The sequence below is a fragment of the Solanum lycopersicum genome, chromosome 3, assembly GCF_036512215.1.
Source record: "Solanum lycopersicum chromosome 3, SLM_r2.1".
Classification (NCBI taxonomy): Eukaryota; Viridiplantae; Streptophyta; class Magnoliopsida; order Solanales; family Solanaceae; genus Solanum; species Solanum lycopersicum.
The window spans coordinates 54,559,551-54,580,792 of record NC_090802.1 but is presented as its reverse complement, the minus strand read 5'-3'; the positions used below and the strand labels follow the sequence as shown (position 1 = coordinate 54,580,792).

The 21,242-nt window shown below is 29.0% G+C and overlaps 2 protein-coding genes across 2 annotated transcripts; one reads left to right on the top strand and one right to left on the bottom strand.

Moving 5' to 3' along the window:
* Window positions 1-10,807: 10,807 nt before the first annotated feature.
* Window positions 10,808-11,650, bottom strand: LOC138347675 (ethylene-responsive transcription factor ABI4-like). Its single transcript, XM_069295978.1, has one exon. The coding sequence runs from the start codon at window positions 11,648-11,650 to the stop codon at window positions 10,808-10,810; it is 843 nt and encodes a 280-aa protein (XP_069152079.1).
* A 4,236-nt stretch (window positions 11,651-15,886) lies between these two features.
* On the top strand, window positions 15,887-17,710 carry LOC138347768 (ethylene-responsive transcription factor ABI4-like). The gene has a single exon (XM_069296071.1). The coding sequence runs from the start codon at window positions 16,367-16,369 to the stop codon at window positions 17,207-17,209; it is 843 nt and encodes a 280-aa protein (XP_069152172.1). The 5' UTR covers window positions 15,887-16,366; the 3' UTR covers window positions 17,210-17,710.
* Window positions 17,711-21,242: the final 3,532 nt, after the last annotated feature.

The following is a 21,242-nucleotide window of genomic DNA, read 5'->3' as shown; positions in this document are numbered from 1 at the left end:
TCTTGTATAAATAGTTTATGAATGTATATATATCTATGATATATAGTTATACATCATAAAACAATTCTACACTATTTATACAATATCCATAATTTATTAATCTAGGACTTTTACAAAAAAACAATTGTTTTTTCTAGTCAAAATTAGATATCTTTTTCTCCATCATACATAAATTTCGATGAGAAACACTTTCTAGATTGATTAGAGTGAATTTTACAAGTCACTTAAATCGTTTGCTATATTTTATTTGGAGTTGCGCGCATTATTGACGAAAATTTTAGGAAAGGATAGTTAGGAGTCGTTTGATTAGGAACAAGTTATTTCAAGATTAATTATTTTGAGTTTAGCTATGTTGAAATAACTTATTCCATCATGTATATGTGATAAATTATCTCATTACTATGATATGAATTGTGGATAAGTTATCCTAAGCATGACAATTAAATAATACACCAAAACTTTATGCTTGGACTATTTATTTTTGTCCCTCGCACCAAACAATCCCTTAGGAATAACAACACACACAAAATGATACTCCCTCCGTTTAAAAAAGAATAATCTCTTTTCCATTTTAGTTTGTTTTTAAAAGAATGACATCTTTTTTTTTGTAACATTTTAATCAACTTTCCATGTGACATGTTTAGTACCATAAGTTTAAATGACAGTTTTATACATTTTACATAACTTTAATTTAGGACCATAAGATTAAAAGTCTTTTTCATTTTCTTAAACTTTGTGTCAAGTCAAACCAAATCATTATTTTTTAAACGGATGGAGTATATCCAATTTTTGAAAAGATAAAACATATTGCCCTGTCCTAATTTATATAACTCACTTTTTTTGTTAGTTAGTACCATATTTCTATATTAAATAACATTTAATTTTAAAATTCTCATTTTATTCTTAATGAAATGATTCATAACCATACAAATATATATATATATATATATATATATATATATATATATAAAATTTATTTTAGGGAAAATATGCAAATATACACCCAACCTATTATAAAAGGTATACTATGCCCATATCATACTTTTGAGACATAATTGTCCTTGCTGTCAAAAAATTAGAACATATATGTCCATCACTCTAACAAAAGACTAAATAGGAACACGTGATGCAATCTAATCAGTGGATTCGATAGTTAATAAGTGTTGTGTGAATAAGATTATGAGTTTGTTAGTCTAAAAAAGATAGATGCTTCAATGTTTCAAAATTATGACCGAGGATATATGCATAACATTTACAATAGTTTAGAGATATATTTTTCTTTATTTTAAATCATGAATTTTAAAAGTCTACATTTCTTTTTTAAACTCTGTATCAAATCAAACTGATATGTGTAAAACGAGACGAAGAGAGTAGAAAAGGCAAAAGAAATTTGTGGCATAGAACTATGATATCTACACATTGACATAGATGTCAAACAAGTGAGTGGAATCGGTGTTCAGCACAGAAGTTGTGAGCCACATTCGGAGTGAAAACAATGGTGACAAACCGGCAAAATTTTCAGTTCATCCCCATCTTGAAAAATACCTACACATATACAGCACTCTGCTTCACTAATGCTAGTTCCATATAAGGTAACCGGCAATTTACTGATACAACTAGGGTCGAGACCTCGATGACACTGCGGCTCGTGAGAGGGATCAGGGCGTTGACAATAGCATATGCAACGAGCGTAAACGATAAGAATTGTAAGTAACAGAATTATGACGATGAAGAAAAAAGTATAGCCATGGATTTCATAATTTCCGTCTTCGAACTCAGCATAGTGCCATTGAAATGGTTGGGAGGCCGGCCATTAGTGAATTAAAATATGTATAATATCGTGTAAATAAATAAATATTTTGAGTCTTGTGAAGACAGGAGCATGGAATATAATCTCATTCCACGAATATGAGAGAGCTAAAAACATGGACTTCGGTTTGCCTAATTTTTTTGCCTTTTTTTATACCATCTTATTTTACTACACACAAGCTACAAGAAGCACACGCCTCTGTGTTGCTTCTAGATGAGAATATTTATTTTACGGAAAAAGGATTTTGAAGAAGTATTGAAAATTGTATGAAATTACTCTTCATACGTTAGACTCTAAAATATTTTTGTCATCTATTTTTGAAATCAAAATTGACCACTTATTTAATAAGTGATGCTCAACTATTAATTATAATTTAATTAATTAATATAAGTTATAAATTCACTTATTGCTCATCCATTACTAATTAAACTCAACCCAATTAATAAATCTGCCCCAATTTCACCTATTAACAAAATCATGAACCCTGTGTTCCGCCGAACCCCTATGTGATATGGCCATGGATCACCAAAATTAAAAACACAATGTGCTTTGTTTACTATTTTTCTTTGCTAATGTTAATATTGTAGAAGCTGCAGACTCTTATACATTATTTGTGAGCCTCTATTAGTTTCGACTATAAATTGTTTGATTTGCAAAAGCATGCGAAGAAAACCAATCCATGATGTACAATTTTATAGTTGTATTATCAAGATGAAAGGGGGTGAAACGTGTGCATATGAAGTGCCAAAGAATCGTTTGTTTATATCATCTATATGATATTTTGTAAGCTTGAATTATTTTCGTTCTCTATTGTAATATGATCTCACATAAAGAGAAGAGTAAATTTCACATATAGCATTACATATAGTATTATTATCAAGTTATGATATTATAGTTTCAATTTTATTTTGTAGCATTTAATATCTCACTCTATAGCATTTTATTAGTAATTATATTGTTAATTATAATTTATTGAAAAGAATTGTTATTAAAAATTAAGTAGATAAAGTGATAATGAGTAATTAATTTTAATGATTAAGAATTCTGACAACATTTATTAAGTTGCTTTTGACAGTGTATTTATTGAATGTTGCATGCCTGATAATTTAAAGAGTTTACCTTTTTATTGAGTTAAATTAAAGCTAGATAAATTATTAGCATTAAAATTATTCTTCATTCCAAAATTTCTCTACTATTTTGAAATTTCTTTCAACATATAATTCATTTCTTTCCCCAAGAATTCAAGATTATTTTCATAGCTGCATATTTCAGTTCTGATGGATAACTTTGTGTCAATTTTAATTAAACATGGTGGAAAGTGAAATTCTTCGGGTTAGTTTTTAGTTATGATTTGTTTCTTTTAATTATGAATTGTTGGTTTTATTTAGATTTGTCGTTTTTTACATTTAAAACATTGTTAAATTTTTTTGTTAACTGTATTATCAGTTTGTAATTTTTTTTATTTTAAAGAAACAATATGTTATGTACAGCGTACAAAAAATCTGAAGTTTATTTTTTTAGTGAATGAAATGTGTATGAAACATTCATTTGTGTATGAATTTTTTTCAATAGTACAAAATTTTATTTCTATTTAAATTATAATATATGCTATTGTATGAATTTTGTTTTTAAAATGTATTGTGTATCTTTAATTGGAGTATTGTATAAGTTAGTGAATGATATAATTAAATGTGTATGAATTATATGAATTGATTAGTGTATAGGTAATTGAATCATATAGTAAATGTGTATGAAGTGTGTATGAATTATATAGCAATTATACACGTTATTTTACTAAAATATTATTTTAATATTGTGAAACAGGAAAATACGTAGATTTTCAGATGGAGGGTATCATATATGATGCGTCTACTCTCTATATTGGTGTAGTTAATGCAATAATAACTCTTATGCTCTTTTCATCTTTTATTTTTGAAATTTAAATTTACAAAATTTCTTTCTTATTATATATATTTGGTTCCACAATTGACATGACTTCTTTCGCCCTTAAACCTCAACTTTTCAATATTAATTTTTAATTGTACATTAAAAATATTCAATATATGTCGAATTGAAGTCTATTGATTTAAGATTTTTGCTGACAACAGAATTAAAAAAATATATAAAATTTGTTGGCATACAAGGTGAGATTGAAATACAAAGTGATCACAAAAAAACTAAAACTTGTTAGCACACATTTACAATTAGTACAAAATAAAAAAAAATACAAAACTTGTTGGCATACAAACTGAGCACAAAAAATCTAAAAATTGTTGGCATACGTACTTATAATTAATACAAAAATAAAAAAGAAAAACAACACTTGTTGGCATACAAAATAGCACAAACAATACGAAACTTGTTGGCATATAGTTAGAATATATATATATATATATATATATATATAAATGTATGAAGCCTAATTTAGAATAACATACAAAATTCTGTAAAACTATTCACCTAATACAAAATTAAATATATGCATAATTTGAAATGAATCCCACCTACAAAATAAATACAAGTTATACCTAAAAAAACTCAAATTTCAATAAGATACACATGAATTTTGTAATGAATATAAAATGCAACAAAAAATAAAAACAGTAAAGATTACAATTTGATAGTTTAGATACAAAATGCAACATGTCATAAAGTTGTTTTTCGTCACCCTGATCTTCAATAATTTTTTAAATATTGACATTTGAAAATAACACTTTTGCACCTACACATCTTCCAGATCAAATTCAATACTTTTGAATGAATTATCCTAATATTGACACTTCAAAAATGACACCTCTTCACCTTATACTCCTTCCAGATCCAGATCCAACGTACAAAACATATAAAATATTTTTGTATTTTAGTACTTCGACAAAGGTTGAAAATCTTTTAAATGATTTCTAAGATTTCTTAGAAAAATGAAGGATTTTGATTTTTAAGAAAAAGACAAAGTTTAAGTTACTTGAAGATATGGAATATTGAAAGAAATCTTTAAAGACAAAAAGAGAAATGATAGAATTTGGGTAAAAATATTTAGAGAGTGAAAAGTGATAATAGAGTTTATTATTTTTAATCAGAAAAGTGGGCCTAATTTGAGAAATAAAAGAAAGATAAATGAATTGTATTAGGATACACTTTATTTTTTTAAAATATTGTCATTCTGACATTTTGAATAAGTATTTAAAGTGTTGTTATTTTGATTAAATATATTTACTATTATGACTTAATTGCTAATTTTTCTTTTTTTATGGGTTTAGGAAATTGGCAGAAAAATTATAATTAAACAAATGACTAATGAATGTGAATTGTAGCCAGATGGAGTTAGGCCAAATTGAGTTAATTAATAAATTCGATTAATTATTAAATAAGATAAATTAATATTAATTGATTAACGAACGTCTTATTCTTGATGAAATAAAATAATTAACTTAATTATAAGCTAATAACTAGAGAATACATGTCAACTTAAAGTAAACTAATGTACTAAAATACTCAACTAAAAAAAAAAAATCTTTTTGAGACGATTTTTAAATATTCATAAAATATTCTAATTGTATATACATAGACATATATATTATCAACAAATTATGAAAATGTGACAAATATTTTTTAAATAGTTTCCAAACTATATTCATTTTATTTTTTTGAAATTTTTATAAAATTAATTATTTTAAATCGTTTGAAATTCAAAAAGTTCGATGATTAAGTTATATTCTAGAGGGTCAAAATTGGGTGTCAACAGTCGCTTAAATCAACAGCACGATCCTATCCTACGCTAGCAGCATAGTTATGAATTTGAATTATTTAAACTCTTACCCAACTTGGTGCTCAATACTACTATCAATGCATGCATACTTTCTCAATAACTACAAAGATGTCCCACTTTGGGGGGTGGGGGTGGGTGAGGAACTAAAAATCTGATACGTACGAGTCTATGCTCCATAATGCTTCTTTATAGCTGAACTTTACTTTGAAAAAATCTGACTATGCTTTTCTGAAAAGATCTGGAAAAATTGATATACAAAGAATATACATTATATTTGGGCCGTAAACAATAGTATAGAAGTCGTACATTTATACCACGAGTCTGGTCTGAGAAGTGGTTTCCTAGGTTGTTTTGTAACTCTATGAACTTTTCCATGGATCAAATTACGGAATGTACCCTCAAAGTATGTGTCATAGTAATCACCCATTGTACTTGTACAAGAATTTTCATACCAGTACCTGGTGAAACGATCATAACTCTTTACTTCAGACACAAATTTAAAAACGAACGGTGGCATTGCAATTAAGACTTCACGTCCTTTAATTTTGAAATCATAAAGAGGATGGCAAAGCTAAACATTGGATAGCGCTATTGAACGAGGCATACATTACAAGTGGTGGATTGGATAGGAGGTTACGTTCTCTATGGAAATTAATGTTGCAAGCTAGAGATTGTTTTGACCAAGAATCTAGTGGGGCTTTGACCAATAAATCTGGTAGGAATCAAGAAAAGGACACTCTAATATTTGATATGATTTGGTAGAATGTATTAGTAAAAGTTATGCATGCATTAGTTTTATGTATTAACAGTATCTTGTTTGATGCATTTTTTATGCTAGATATTATATATTAATATTTGTATTAATTATACACTCTATTGTGTATTAGAGAGTGTATTATTAATATCATTGATTTCTAAGTAGGGAAAAGGCTCAAATATGCCATCAAACTTTTAGAAAAGGCTCATTAATACCATCAGTTAAAAATTTGACTTATTTATACCATTATCGTTAAAGAAAAAGCTCATTCATGCCGTTATTTTTTAACAATAATTTTACAAAATTATTTTTGACACGTAGCCAATTATAATTCGACCATGTCATCAATATCTCGTGGTGGAAGATGAAACTTGGTATTGAGCTGAGAGCTATGCAGGTGGAATTAGAGTACTGTTTACAGTATAATTTAATCTCTTTACTATTGGAACAGACTCCCTGATTATCAAGAGGATATATATATATATATATATATATATATATATATATATATATATATATTTGATGGAATTTGGGAACATTTCTTTGGACATGGGATAGATTAAAGCCATGACATGCATTTGTAAGCTGAAGAAGTATCTGGTAGATAGATTTTATGACAGACTAATTGGTATACACACTCAAAAGATGGAACTCAACCTCAACAATAGCAATAGATGGTCTTTTCCTTTTTGATATTTCCTAATTGTTTGCTACACAGTTAAAACTGTTATTCCTTTTTATTCAATAAAAAATAAGTTAGCTTTCTTCCTGTAACGACCCGCTAGGTCGTTTTGAGAATTAGAACTAGTTTGACTCCTTTTGAAAATTTAAAGGGGTATTTTTAAACTATTCGAAACTAAAAATACTTAATTGATAAAATTTTTAATGAAGAATTAATATAGTTAATAGTAGTGGGTCTTATCCATAATTCATTTAACACCTTTTTACTTGACCCACTAATTGATTTAGGTTAGTGGGATTAGTTTATTTATTTTACTTAATTAACTTTAGAGAGGCAGAAAATAAAAGGGTTAGAAAACTACCTAGGCAGTGTGAAGACAGAACGAGAGGGAACCAGCGAAATCTTCAGGTAAGAACGATTGAAAATTTTCTTGACCTTTATGTGGATCATAATGATATATATGCTCACCGTATTAGTATTATTTCAATGGGTTATAAAGATTTGAAATAGAATAGTACTGAATAGTTTTGTTTGTTTGTTTTTCTTGTGGTTGGAATTAATTGTTCTCTTGTTATTATTGAAATCATAATGGTCGTAGTTAGTGTAGTTTAGGTTGAAAGATGATCCATTATTGATCTATTTACTATTCGAAAATTCTCATTTTATCGAGTTGATAGAAAAATTTGTTGGAAAATAGTAGCAGGGAACGATGATTCAATATTTTTGGAAGGATTAAATATGTTGGGAAATTGAAATATAGTCAGTAGGATAAAAAAAAATTGTTTTGCTTTCTTTGTGATTTGGAACCTGTAGTTCCTAGTGGTAATTAATAAGAATCTGGGTATAAATTTTGACTTAGGGGGTCACATTTAGGCATGGAAAATTTATGCTATTGATTTCATTTTTTAGAAACTATTTTACATAATTTTGGATAAATTTTGGAATATTTCTCATAGTTATCACATTATGTTATAAGTTTTGAAATAGTAAACTAAGTAATTAATTATAGGTATATTATATTACGTGAACAACATTAATATTATGTATTTAGAGGATTTAAGATTTAACTTTAGATTGAGATCAAGAAATTGGTTATATATATATATATACATATTTGGGTGAGTTTTGAGTATAGGAAAAACACAAAATAAGATTTTGTACATAAATGGGATTCTATGTATTTTCTGTTTGTTTATTTCTATTATTATTGTTATTTTTCTTTTGGTCATGGTTAAGGCTACAGGTTCTGTTAGTAGTGGGTTAAATTTTTTTGAAATTTCTTATAGTCATTACTTATTGTTGTAGTGTTAATATAGCTAATCAATTTGGTTATTTATTTGTATTATATAAATATTATGGTAAATTGAGATTTAATCCTAGGCTTAAAATTTAGGAATATGAGACTTGGTGTAAACTAGAGGACACTAAATTTATGAATTTAATTAGTTATTATGGATGTTAGTTTTTGGTATCATTAGGTTGAATGGGTTTTGGGGTTCGGAATAGAGGTATAACTCTATGGATGTCTATAGATTTATTGCTTACGAATATTGCATAATTAGTAGATTGGGAACGTTTGGAAACTTTGCAAAAAGGGAAGGAAAAATCGTGAGGATTGGTGGCACGTATTCGGCGTTCAAGGTATGTTAAGACTTGTTAGACTTGTTGAAGGACGTTTTCCTAATTAAAGATTAAAAATAAAAATAGACAAAGGGGTAAGGGGAAAATATGGTGGTTTCGTATCAATGGTGTGACGGGCATTGGTACGAGTACCAGTGTTATAAAACGGAAATTTTCTATTATAGAATGTGGATTGAAATTTGAGAATGCCAAAGCATATGAGCATTAGCTGATATATTATTGACTTGAATTCCTTGTGTGATTGTGCTTTATTTATTTCACCCGTATAGTTGAGATAATTGAGGTGGTTATGTATTATATTCATATTGATTGATTGAGATGCATCATCATCCCCTCTATTGAAACAATATTGTGCACATGCATAGAGATGAGACTGAGTATAAGTTGGGCACGTGGAGATCGTCCGTGCTGGGGATGGTGGGATGTTAAGATTGTAATTTGGGCACGTGGAGACTGTCCGTGCGAAAATTATTTGATATTATGATAGTGCATTGAGATCGTCCGCACAGACACGTGGAGATCGTCCGTGTCGGTATATGGACCTCGCGAGTCCCCCATGGGTCATGAACTCTCGATGTATTTCCGAGGAGTATCATGTATATACGGTTGAGTAAGTACTGGGTATTCTGAGCCATATCATTACAGGGCATCATATTGCATTGCATTTCATCCCATCATTCATTTTTGATGACTATATGTTTTGTTTGGTGTTTTGGAAAATATTAAATGTTGATTTCCTTTATTGACGAAACTTAAATAGTGAGTGTAATATATATATATATATATATATATATATATATATATATATATATATACTTGTATAATTTAAGAATTTATTTTCTTATATAAACTCCCGTCACTACTATTTCGTGGTCGGTCAATGAGACATACTGAGTACACGTGGTTTCGTACTCATACTACACTTGTTGCACTCTTTGTGGTGCAGATTCGATTCCAAGTAGGAGCACATCTCGAGGAACAGTTTGAGTCCGAGTTTGGAGTGTCTTGGAGTTGTGGTGAGCTGCTCGGCTGTTCCGTGACCCACACCTCCCTCTATCTTTTACGTATTCTGTTATTCAATATTCAGACAAGATATCCCTTAAGTTAGATTTGTCATTTCAGTTTCAGACTTGCATCGTATTCTAGAAGTTCTTGTACTTACGACACCAATTCTTGGGTGATATTTTTTTTAGTTTTCCGCATTTGTACTTATAAGGAAATCAGTGTTGGAGAATTGACAATTTATTGTTGTTTTTCACTTATTAGTTAGTTAAGTTTGTTAAGATATGTTCGTTGGCTTACCTATTAGTGGAAAACGTAGGTGCCATCACGACTCGTGAATTTTAGGTCGTGACACTTCCAGGTTCCACCACTTCATGTTAAATAAGATAAAATTATCTATTTAAATTTTATATTTCTTATTTTTTTATGGAAGGGAAAATAAACTGTCTTTAACTATTTACTAAAACCTAGATATTAATGTAATATTTTAATGTTTAAAAATATATTTAAATTCAAAGTATGAAGTCTGCAATATATTTAAATTCAATTTATGTAATACATTTGAATTTACTTAAGAAATTTTCACATACATGAAAATTATAAAAAGAAGCAAAGCAATGATATTGGCAATCTAGAATATTTAGAAAAAAAAACATAAAAAGTAAACTTGTTTAGAGAGTAATATACAGATATTCAAATGTGATTCAGGCATCTACTAGAATTGTTGATTGTACCGAACAAAACATAACAAGAAATTGAAATGTTAAAATAAAAGCAAAATTCATAAACTGGAAATGGATATATAAATATTTCATCAGTAAAAGTTTTCTCAACCCATTCACCAAATCAAATACTACCCCTGCCCTAAGCTACCTACTAAAATTGAAAGCTCTATTCTATTTAGCAACAACTATGGAAGAAGTTCGACAACTAACTAATTTAGAGAAGGCGCAAAAGCGATAATTAAAGCTTATTAATAAGCGAACAAAGATATAAAAATGCATCACATAATTAAATCTAAACCTGATGAAAAGCAAGGTTGCTTTTGATGTTCCGATCAGTAGAAAATCATTTTGACCAGAAATAGCAGATTTGAGAAAACAAACCCTAAATACTAGTTATTTGTTGTTGCATGCTAAATCTGTTGATTCAAAAATCGAACAAGAATGGATCATTTCCATAATCCCAAATATCAGCAGGGTGGTAATTATCGCTGTCATCCACAATAGAAGGCCACAAATCCGGAGAAGCCACTGCCGCTACTGGATCGGAAACAACCGGTGCGGTGGCATCCACTGACGTGTACACGTTACTCTCATACGAACAATTATGTTGATGTTGATTCTGATATTGTTCTTCTGTAGGATTAGGGTTTGGATTAGGGTTTGAATCAGACCATAACATCATTCCAGTGTCGAGATAATATCCATTATCACCAAAAGCTTGTTTCTGGTGAGGATTTTGTGACATGCCGTCAACATATTGCACGGCAGGGTAAAATCCGTAATTATTAGCAGGAGGCAATACGTTTGGAGGTAGTAGTGTTGTTGAAGAAGAAGAAGAGAAAGAGAAATCAAATGATGCAGAAGGAGGTCTAGGAAGTAAAGGACGAAGAGTTTGTGTTGTAGATGATGATGAAGTGGAGCCACGTTTAGAAGAATTTGATGATGAGCTAGTAGCGTTTGCACCTGAAGGTTGAAGATTCAGCTGAGCTTTTGAACCGTAGAGTATAATAGCTGCACGGTCATAAGCTCGAGCAGCATCTTCAGCAGTAGCAAAAGTACCGAGCCAACGTCGTGTCCGTTTACGGGGCTCACGGATCTCAGCTACCCACTTGCCCCAGCTGCGTTGTCTAACACCTCGATACCTAAATTTGTTGTTATCAGGTCCTCCTTTGCCTTTACCTCTCTTGTTGCTATTCTCTTCACTAGTGTTTTTACCTTGTTGGTTGGTAGGGTGGGGATATTGATGATTATCACTAGTGCTATTCATAGTTCCAAAGAGATGAAATGCCTCGTTGTTTGTTTACCCAATGAGTTGAGAGAGGAGACAGTGGAAGGCTGGTGTAGAAGAGACAAAGTGGTATTTGTAAATGGTGGATGAGGGCGGTGCATGCCTATTCTTATACACACTTTCAACCCAACTTACTTCCTTTCCTCAATACCAAGTTTCATCTTCCACCACAAGTTTTTTTTTTTTTTTTACACATTCGGTTGTAGGAATAAATTTTAAACTTTTAATTAATGGAAGTGGTGCACATTAAATCTTCTTTTCTAGCATCATCCCATGTACACCTAAAATAAAATTTTAATAATACTTTACTTAATCTATTTATAATACATTAAAATAGTTTATAAGTGAAAAATTTATGCATACAACAAAATACAAACTCATGATTCTATTATTTGAAGATTATTCGATACCACATATTGAGTTTGATTAAGTTTATATTTACATTGAAAATTCTTATATTTGAAAACAAAACCAAAATTTATAAATAATAAAGCAACCAAAATATTACTCTGCTATTCATTCTATAATTAGAATATACAAATTTAATTCAAAAGAAAATTGTTGTCAATTGAAAAGCAAAAAACAATGTGGTATCGGTATGATATTTTCACACTATTCGTCTTGGCTGGCATATAGAGTTTTTTGAGTATTCATAGGACGTAGATACTGCGATTGTTCTTGTCACAAAATTTATTCCGATAAAACGTATGCCTATAATCCAACTTAAAATACTGCAAGTAGGGGCGTGTAAAATGCCAACTAACCAATAAATTGAATTTAAAAAATATTATTAGTTATTATTATTCGGTTATTAAATTTTTAATGAGTTTATAAAAAGTAGTTATTGGGTTATTGATTCGATATCAAATTTTACTATTGAATTATGGGTAAATCGATAACTCAATAGAACGATAATATTTCAGTACTTTACTATTTTACCTATCTAAATATTAGATATTATTCTATCCGTTCCTATTTACTTGTTCATATTTCCTCTTTTAGATGTTCTTTATTTACTTGTTTATTTTGACAAATCAAGAAAGTAAAAAAAGAAATTTGCTATTACCCTCATTTGAACATTTTGAAAATTTTAAATTCCCATAACATTGATTAGTTATCTTGAGTAAATTTATTTTGGATTCAAAATTGTAACTTCACTATGTTAATCATTGTTGCCTTAACATGTGTGTCATTTCTAAAGTGGACAACTAAATAAGGACGTAGTAATTTAAACTATAACTAGACACTATAACTATATCAAATTATTAGTACTCTATCCACTTTACACTAGGTTTGCAACTGTAGCTATTTGATTTTAGTTTTAGTTCTAGTCTTGTTGGACTATTTTGGATTTTAGTTTAGTTTGTAATTGTAGGTGGTAACTTTTGTAAGTTTGTCGAGGTTTGTAATTTGATCAAAATAAGAAATTTCATACTATGTTTTTGCAGTGACATGTAATTATAACTTTCATAATATATTTTTCCTTTTTGATGCATTTCTTAATTTTCTTTCTTGTTTCACTATGTAATTATAACATTCGTACTACATTTAGAGAAGTGAGAGAAGTCATATAATATTTTTACGGACGTATTCTTATTGGGTAAATCGAATCGATAATGACCAAAAATCAATAAAAAAAATCTCTTATTGACTTGTTATTTGGATTAGCATATTTAAAAATAAAAAAACCGATAATAAATAAAATCAAACTGAACCAACTAATTCACACCCCTACGTTCAATAATACTCCCTCCGTCCACAATTGTTTGTCAGGGTAAAATCATGCACTTCCCTTAAGGAAAATTTAATGCAGCGTGTAGTTTGACTAGTATAATCATACTATAGTAAGAATATCAAAAGTCTATATAACTTTTAAATTGAACAAAATAGAGTAATTATTAAGGGCAGAATTGAATATTTTTTTTTTATTTCTTAATTGTTTAAATTGACAGTTAATCTTGGACATTTATTTTTAGCATGCCTATCAAACATTTGTGGATGGAGAAAGTAATATATTTTTTTTAAAAAAAGCATTGTTTAAGTGCGACTATAATAATTAGTCATTTTTTCAATACATTTCTCAAAATTGAATTTATTAAAGAAGTGCTAAATAATCAGAATTTGACTAAAATTATAAAAAAAGACACACTTAACTTTCTTCTCTTTCGAAGTAAAGTCAAGTTTTTATTAACACTATTTCCTAAATATCTAGAAATATGTGTGAACAAAAATATGATGTTTAATAAGTTAGAATTATTATTAATTATGTGAAGAAAATTATGTAATAAACTTTATAATGTGATACCCATTACAATCTAACCTTATCTTTTTTTAATTTCTCCTAATTCACTATTTATTTTTGTTCCTTTTTCTTCATCTTTTTTTGTCATCCTTTCACTTTTCTTTTCCATTACATGTAAAATTGAACTATATAAATTCTATTTTCATTAAATATTTTTGGATACAGTTTATTAATGATTTTCTAGTTTTGAACTTGCAAAGTAGCATTTGTTTATTTCTATATCTTTTCCTAGTTACTCTTATTATAATTTTTCAGTGAAGCACCATCAATATTTTTTCTCCAAAAAATATTTGTATACCTCTCTAATACTAAAATAAGTAAATATTAATTTTAATGAGTCTTTAATTGTGTATGGTGCGATTCATATATGCTTGAGGATATAAAAACAAACATATGTATAATGAAGGAAACATATGGTAATTCAATTTTTTTCATATTTCGCTCAGATACATTCTAAGTATAATCAGATAACCATATTTTTAACAAGTCCTTTAAATAAATAAGAGTAATTGTTTTGTCAACTTGGTGAATTTCAAAATTTTAATTTTGAGTATTATAGATATAAATTTTTTATATTAAATTTAGATATAAGTTATCTTTTCACGTTTAGAAATTATAAACTAAAATAGGTAGTCTATACTTTACTCCCCTTTTGTACTTCTTTTAATCATTAAGAAATGAAAAATAAATAAACAAAAAAAAGAAGTAGAAAGGAGGAAATATATATATATATATATATATATATATATATATATATTATTTTAATATTACTGTCAAATTATAATTATTATTTAAAATCTTGAAATTTCATGGTTAAGACTTATGTTTTTTTTGGTGAATTTCATGGTTCATTTCTTGTGTTTAACTATGAAATCATCAATAATTAATGTAATTAATCATTTTCAATGTATTGGAAACATAATTGAAGAATATATTCAATATTTAAGTCAAAGGATAAAAATATTTAAAAATAAACTAATTTATAGTGTGAACATATTTTTTTTACCATTGTGACCAAATTTTTATGGCCAAAAGGCAGGCAGAAAAGGCAGGCAGTTTACATCTTTTTTCAGTAGATTTTATAAAGATAGTAAGTTTGAAACTATATCAAAAATTATCTTTAGCGATAATTAATTAACAGTAATAGATTAATTTTTACTAAAAGTGTATTTTAGCGATATTTAACATTTTTTGTAAATGTTTCTAAAGTCTATAACGACACTGGATTCAATGACAATTAACTAATTCTGATAAACTTTTTATCACTCTTTATTAATGAATATATTTACGATCGCAAAGTTATTTTTATTATAATGTGATATAAATCATTCGAATGTAAATATTATTATTTATTGGTAATTTCTTTTTTTGATTGCTATTTTTTTAGAATGAAATTTAGTTGTCTACAATAGTACAATAAACAAGATCCAAATAACCGAGAAAATATTAATGGTTTGTATTAACTGCATATGTTGAATGATTCAACAACTAGTTTTAACTCATCCGATCATTTTTTTAATATCAAGACCTTTTTTTCCCTAAATGAGTACCTTCCAATATTGTTTGAAATGTAAATTATGACCTGGTGAGACGAATGAAACTATTCCCCAGGCAATCGAACAGAAAAAAAAAAACTAGCTAGTAATTTAAAAACTTAAGACTTGATCAAAGTAAATATTGTGGGATAATGTATTAGTAGTCCTCAATCTATGTCCAAAATTTTAGAGACACACTTATACTATACTAATGTCTAATTATCCTTGAATTTATTTTATAAATAATTTTCCATCCCTTTTTGGCTTACGGGATACTATCTTGTGGCCCTAACGCTGATTGACTTTTTTTTTCAAGCTAGTACCACGTGGGCCGAAAGGAATAGAAAATTACTTATAAAATAAATTCAGAAATAATAAGACCTTTATATAATATAAGTGTTTCTAAGATTTTGGGCATAGATTGATGCATTTTTTCCCTAAATATTGTAACCATAGTACAAACTTGAAATTGAGATTTGAAAGTTCTTAAAGGTTTCAGATAGTGATTTACGAACTTAAATATATACTTTAACTGTACATGGATGATGCTATGCTTGAAGCATAATAAGGATTAAAATAAAAATTTATTCCTACGTAAAAAAAAAAAGAAAAAAAAAACTTCAAGTCGAAGTTGAAAAAAGAGAAACTTGGTAATGACAAAAGGAAGGAAGTTGGTTTGATAGCAGTGCATAAGAATAGGCATGCTGTGTGTGTATGTGTATATAAGAGCACCGCCCTCATCCACCATTTACAAATACCACTTTGTTTCTTTTCTACTGTCCTCTCTCGAGACTCATTGGGTATCCAAACAACGAGGCATATCTCTCTCTCTCTCTAAATTTTAATCTCTTTGGAACTATGAATAGCACTAGTGATAATCATCAATATCCCCACCCTACCAACCAACAAGGTAAAAACACTAGTGAAGAGAATAGCAACAAGAGAGGTAAAGGCAAAGGAGGACCTGATAACAACAAATTTAGGTATCGAGGTGTTAGACAACGCAGCTGGGGCAAGTGGGTAGCTGAGATCCGTGAGCCCCGTAAACGGACACGACGTTGGCTCGGTACTTTTGCTACTGCTGAAGATGCTGCTCGAGCTTATGACCGTGCAGCTATTATACTCTACGGTTCAAAAGCTCAGCTGAATCTTCAACCTTCAGGTGCAAACGCTACTAGCTCATCATCAAATTCTTCTAAACGTGGCTCCACTTCATCATCATCTACAACACAAACTCTTCGTCCTTTACTTCCTAGACCTCCTTCTGCATCATTTGATTTCTCTTTCTCTTCTTCTTCTTCAACAACACTACTACCTCCAAACGTATTGCCTCCTGCTAATAATTACGGATTTTACCCTGCCGTGCAATATGTTGACGGCATGTCACAAAATCCTCACCAGAAACAAGCTTTTGGTGATAATGGATATTATCTCGACACTGGAATGATGTTATGGTCTGATTCAAACCCTAATCCAAACCCTAATCCTACAGAAGAACAATATCAGAATCAACATCAACATAATTGTTCGTATGAGAGTAACGTGTACACGTCAGTGGATGCCACCGCACCGGTTGTTTCCGATCCAGTAGCGGCAGTGGCTTCTCCGGATTTGTGGCCTTCTATTGTGGATGACAGCGATAATTACCACCCTGCTGATATTTGGGATTATGGAAATGATCCATTCTTGTTTGATTTTTGAAAGAAAATTAAAGATTACATCCAACAACAAACAAGTAGTTGCTAGCTAGTGTTTCATATCCCAAATTTGCAGGTCTCTTTGGCATTAATTCAGCGGAAAATGCTGCGGAAGGATTTTCTACTGCTTTAAATTAGTTCAGATATGACAGAAACGTCATCTGTATACTGCTTTCTTTTTGATCAGGTATATTATCTCATGCCTCTTTCACTTGTAATATAAGCAGATCAGATTAATTTTCTTTATTAGTGGCTTTTGCACCTTATCTAAAATTGTTGGATGTCTCGCAGTTTGCCTAGCTAAATCAATACTCACAAAAAATGATTTTGTTTGATATTGACACCGACTTTAAGAGTATAACAAAGACTTTTGTATATTGTTGCCCTAAATTAAAGTTGATTTAAATGTACAAGATTGTCCTTTGATCTTGTAGTCTTACACTTTGTTTGGATCATTGTTATCCATTGTTTCATAATGTATTGTATTATATTGTACTTTATTGTATGGTAGATACAGTGTTTGGCTAGACTGTATTGTTTGTTGTTATTTAACAATATTTTAATTGTTTGTTTTTATTGTATCGTATTTTATTGTAATTTATAAATTTACTAAAATATCCTAATTATTCTTGGACAGGAGGTTTGACTTGATTTAAATAACTAAGATAAAGGGTAAAATAATATTTTAAAATATTATGTAAATATATAATTGGAAAAAGAAATTAAGAAACAATGGGAACACAACAAATTGGTTGTTCCATAAATTAGGGATTTTCATTGTTACGTAACAATGAAATTTAACAATACAATACACTTCAAGTAACAATCAAAACAAACATTGTAAGTATAGTAACAATACAATACAATGGATAAAAATGATCCAAAAACATAGTGTTAAACATGCCATGTGGAAAACTATATATATATATATATATATATATATATATATATATATATATATATATATATATATATATATATATATATTTATATGTGAAAGAAAGGAGTTGTATAATTAGTTTCAATATACATATACAAAAGATTTGTATTTGTATAAATGTATAGGACGAAAATATATGCATTTATATTTTATATATATTTTTCTCGCTTTATACAATAATAAATGTAAATGTATACGTTTGTGTTTGTATAAAGTGAGAGAGACGAGCGAGATCTAGGAGAGGGGAGAGAGGGGAACGAAAATATATGTATGTATATAATTCTCTCATTTTATACAAATACAAACACATTTTATGCATTTGTGTTTGTATAGAAGTGATAGAGACGAGGGAGACTATCAGCGAGAATGAGAATGTCGAGCGAGATTCACCAGGAGAGAAGCGAAATAACAACAATTTGTTACAATTAAATCAAATTATGAGTACAATATTTAATTTGAAATAATAGTTTGCTATTATATATACAATTTTCTCTTTTTAAAAACTACTATATAAATATATAGTTCCATTATTGTAAATCTACAAGTCCTTAAAAGTGCAAATATATCTAGTAAAATTTAGTGAAATGTGCTTCAATTATTCTTTTTTTTTGCTAAATTTTAAATCTAGTAGAGGTTCATCTCTAACTTTTCTTTTTATATCCAAAAGTTTCGATGTTAATTGCACCATAAAATTGTAAAGAGTTCTAGATCTGATAAATGTTTCCTTACGTGTAGTTGATTACAAAGGTATTGTATCATCTTCAATTTCATCATCAACATTATCTTTTTATGAGATCCGCAATTTCTTCTAAGTTTCAGAGCTCTGAACATGTACTCATTTTCACATGGTAATCCTTATTGATGTCCATTTTATTTCGATAACGAGATCATTTAAACATGACCTTACGTTCATGAATGATGTTTTCACATGTGGGTTCATTCTTATTCTTTGAGATTTCACGCGTTCAAACAAATTTTACTACATTGTCAAAAAAAAATTGTTATTTCTCTTACTGATGAGTAATACATTTGTCGTCCAAGTCGGCATTGCAAAATTGATAACATTCAAAACATTAATTTTTCATGGATCAATTTGTCTTACTTCATAAGCCTTCTAATATCCTATGATAAAAGTTGTTGTGATAATAAACCTCTTATTATCCTAGTATCACAAGGTTTAATCTCAAATCACTCTTTAATTGAATAAATATTAATTTATTGATTAAATAGTATCTCTATGAATAATAATATTACATGGTCTGAGCGATATTAATTTAGTGAGGTTTTAGTATATAATAAGTTTTCATTTTTAGAATCTAGCTTAATATGTATTTTCTTCGTCCCATTTTGTGTGAGTTAATTTGATTTGACATGAAATTTAAGAAATAATTTTTTTTTGAAATTTATGATCTAAAACAAGTGATAGATATTTATTAAGGATAAAATGTGTATTATAAAGTTAAATGCTATTAAATATAGAAGGCGGAATGGTCTGGTGGACCCTCGTAATTGTATCAGTTTGTATTATGGATACTCCTGCTTAGCCTTTTGTCATTTGGACCATTGAACCTTACCAAAATGAGATTTTTAAACCCCCCTGACCATGTGTGTAGTTCACTCTCCTTCACATAAATGACATGGCATATCCACGTCAGATATATTAGTGCCATGTCATAATTATTTCATAACTATTTTTAAAAATTATTAATCAAAATTATTTAATAAAATAAAATAATAAAATCTTAATTTATTTTTTAGAGTATTATTTCACCATTTTCTATTCAACTATTTCTTCAACTTCATTACTCCAATTTTATGTTTTGAATTTTCATATGTTTTTATGTGTTTTGTTTGATCTATTGATATGTTTGTTTAATGATAGAAAAAGTGGTCAAGATCTTGGTGAGCTATAATGGAAAAAGATGAAACCTCCATACATCCAATTTTTCAGTTCACTACCAAAATCCATGGAGAAATTTCATGCCAAACCCAACTTTTTATCCCCTTTTTCATAATCATTTTCAGTCATTTTCATTCCAAATACAACTTTTTTCTTTCCTTCTTCAGAATCTATTAACATCAACTTACCAAATCTTGGGTATAACTTGAGTCAATTGATTCACTGTCGAGAGAAAGCGGCATTGGTGGTATTCATTGGAGCATTAAATCGCAATCGTCGAAGACCATTATTTCATAATGGAGTATGGGAGAGAGAGACTACACCGGTCAATGTAGAAAAGAACGAAGTGATGAGGGTGCGAAGTAATGACGGTGAAGAGGTTTTTCGGTCAGATCTGGTGGTGGGATGACTTAGGTTGTTGATTTTGTGGAGGTTGGAGGAGGAAAGGAAAATGGTGATGGTGTACAATGGAGATGTAGACAGGTGAGGGAGAGAGTTTATCGATTTGCAGGCAAAAATGGTGACGACGGTGGTGATGACTTTTCCATAGATTATGGATGAAAATGGTGAAAGGATGGGATATTTGATGAAGAAGAAGGAATTTTTAATTAATTGTTTTTTAAAATTTATTTATTATATAAATTTAATTTTTTTAACCCAAAAATGTCATTCACTCGCCTTAAGGAGTGTGAAATCACACACTTTCTCCAACTCAGCCATCTTAAAGCCAAATAAGCGTGGTCAATGATCAGAAGGGTCCGATAGATTGTGGTTAATTGAGTCTAAGAGTCCAGATGACAAATAGATATAGAGAGGGGTTTAAAATACAAACTGATACAAGTATAAGGGTCCACCAGACCATTTCGCCAATATAGAAATATATTATTCTTTTTAAGTCTAACTAAAAAAGCAAAATAAGCTATATATATTGAGACAGAGGGATTATTATTTGATTTGGTGATTTGTTGGTGAAATATTAGTTTATTGAGATTTCTAAAAGGCGTGAATATGAAATTGAAGAGTTATGACATTTCTGAATAGTTGTGAACTTTCTGAAAAGTTGTGACTTTTACAAAACTATAAAAAACCTCTAATTACCAACAGATTTTACTCACAACTTGAGTTGGTTAGTATTCTACTAACAAATTACCAACATATTTCTAACCAAATAATATTTTAAAACTTAACAACAAAATT

What these genes read in the sequence shown, in the direction of transcription:
- LOC138347675 (XM_069295978.1), bottom strand. Translation starts at nt 11,650, where the DNA reads ATGAATAGCACTAGTGATAATCATCAATATCCCCACCCTACCAACCAA.
- LOC138347768 (XM_069296071.1), top strand. Translation starts at nt 16,367, where the DNA reads ATGAATAGCACTAGTGATAATCATCAATATCCCCACCCTACCAACCAA.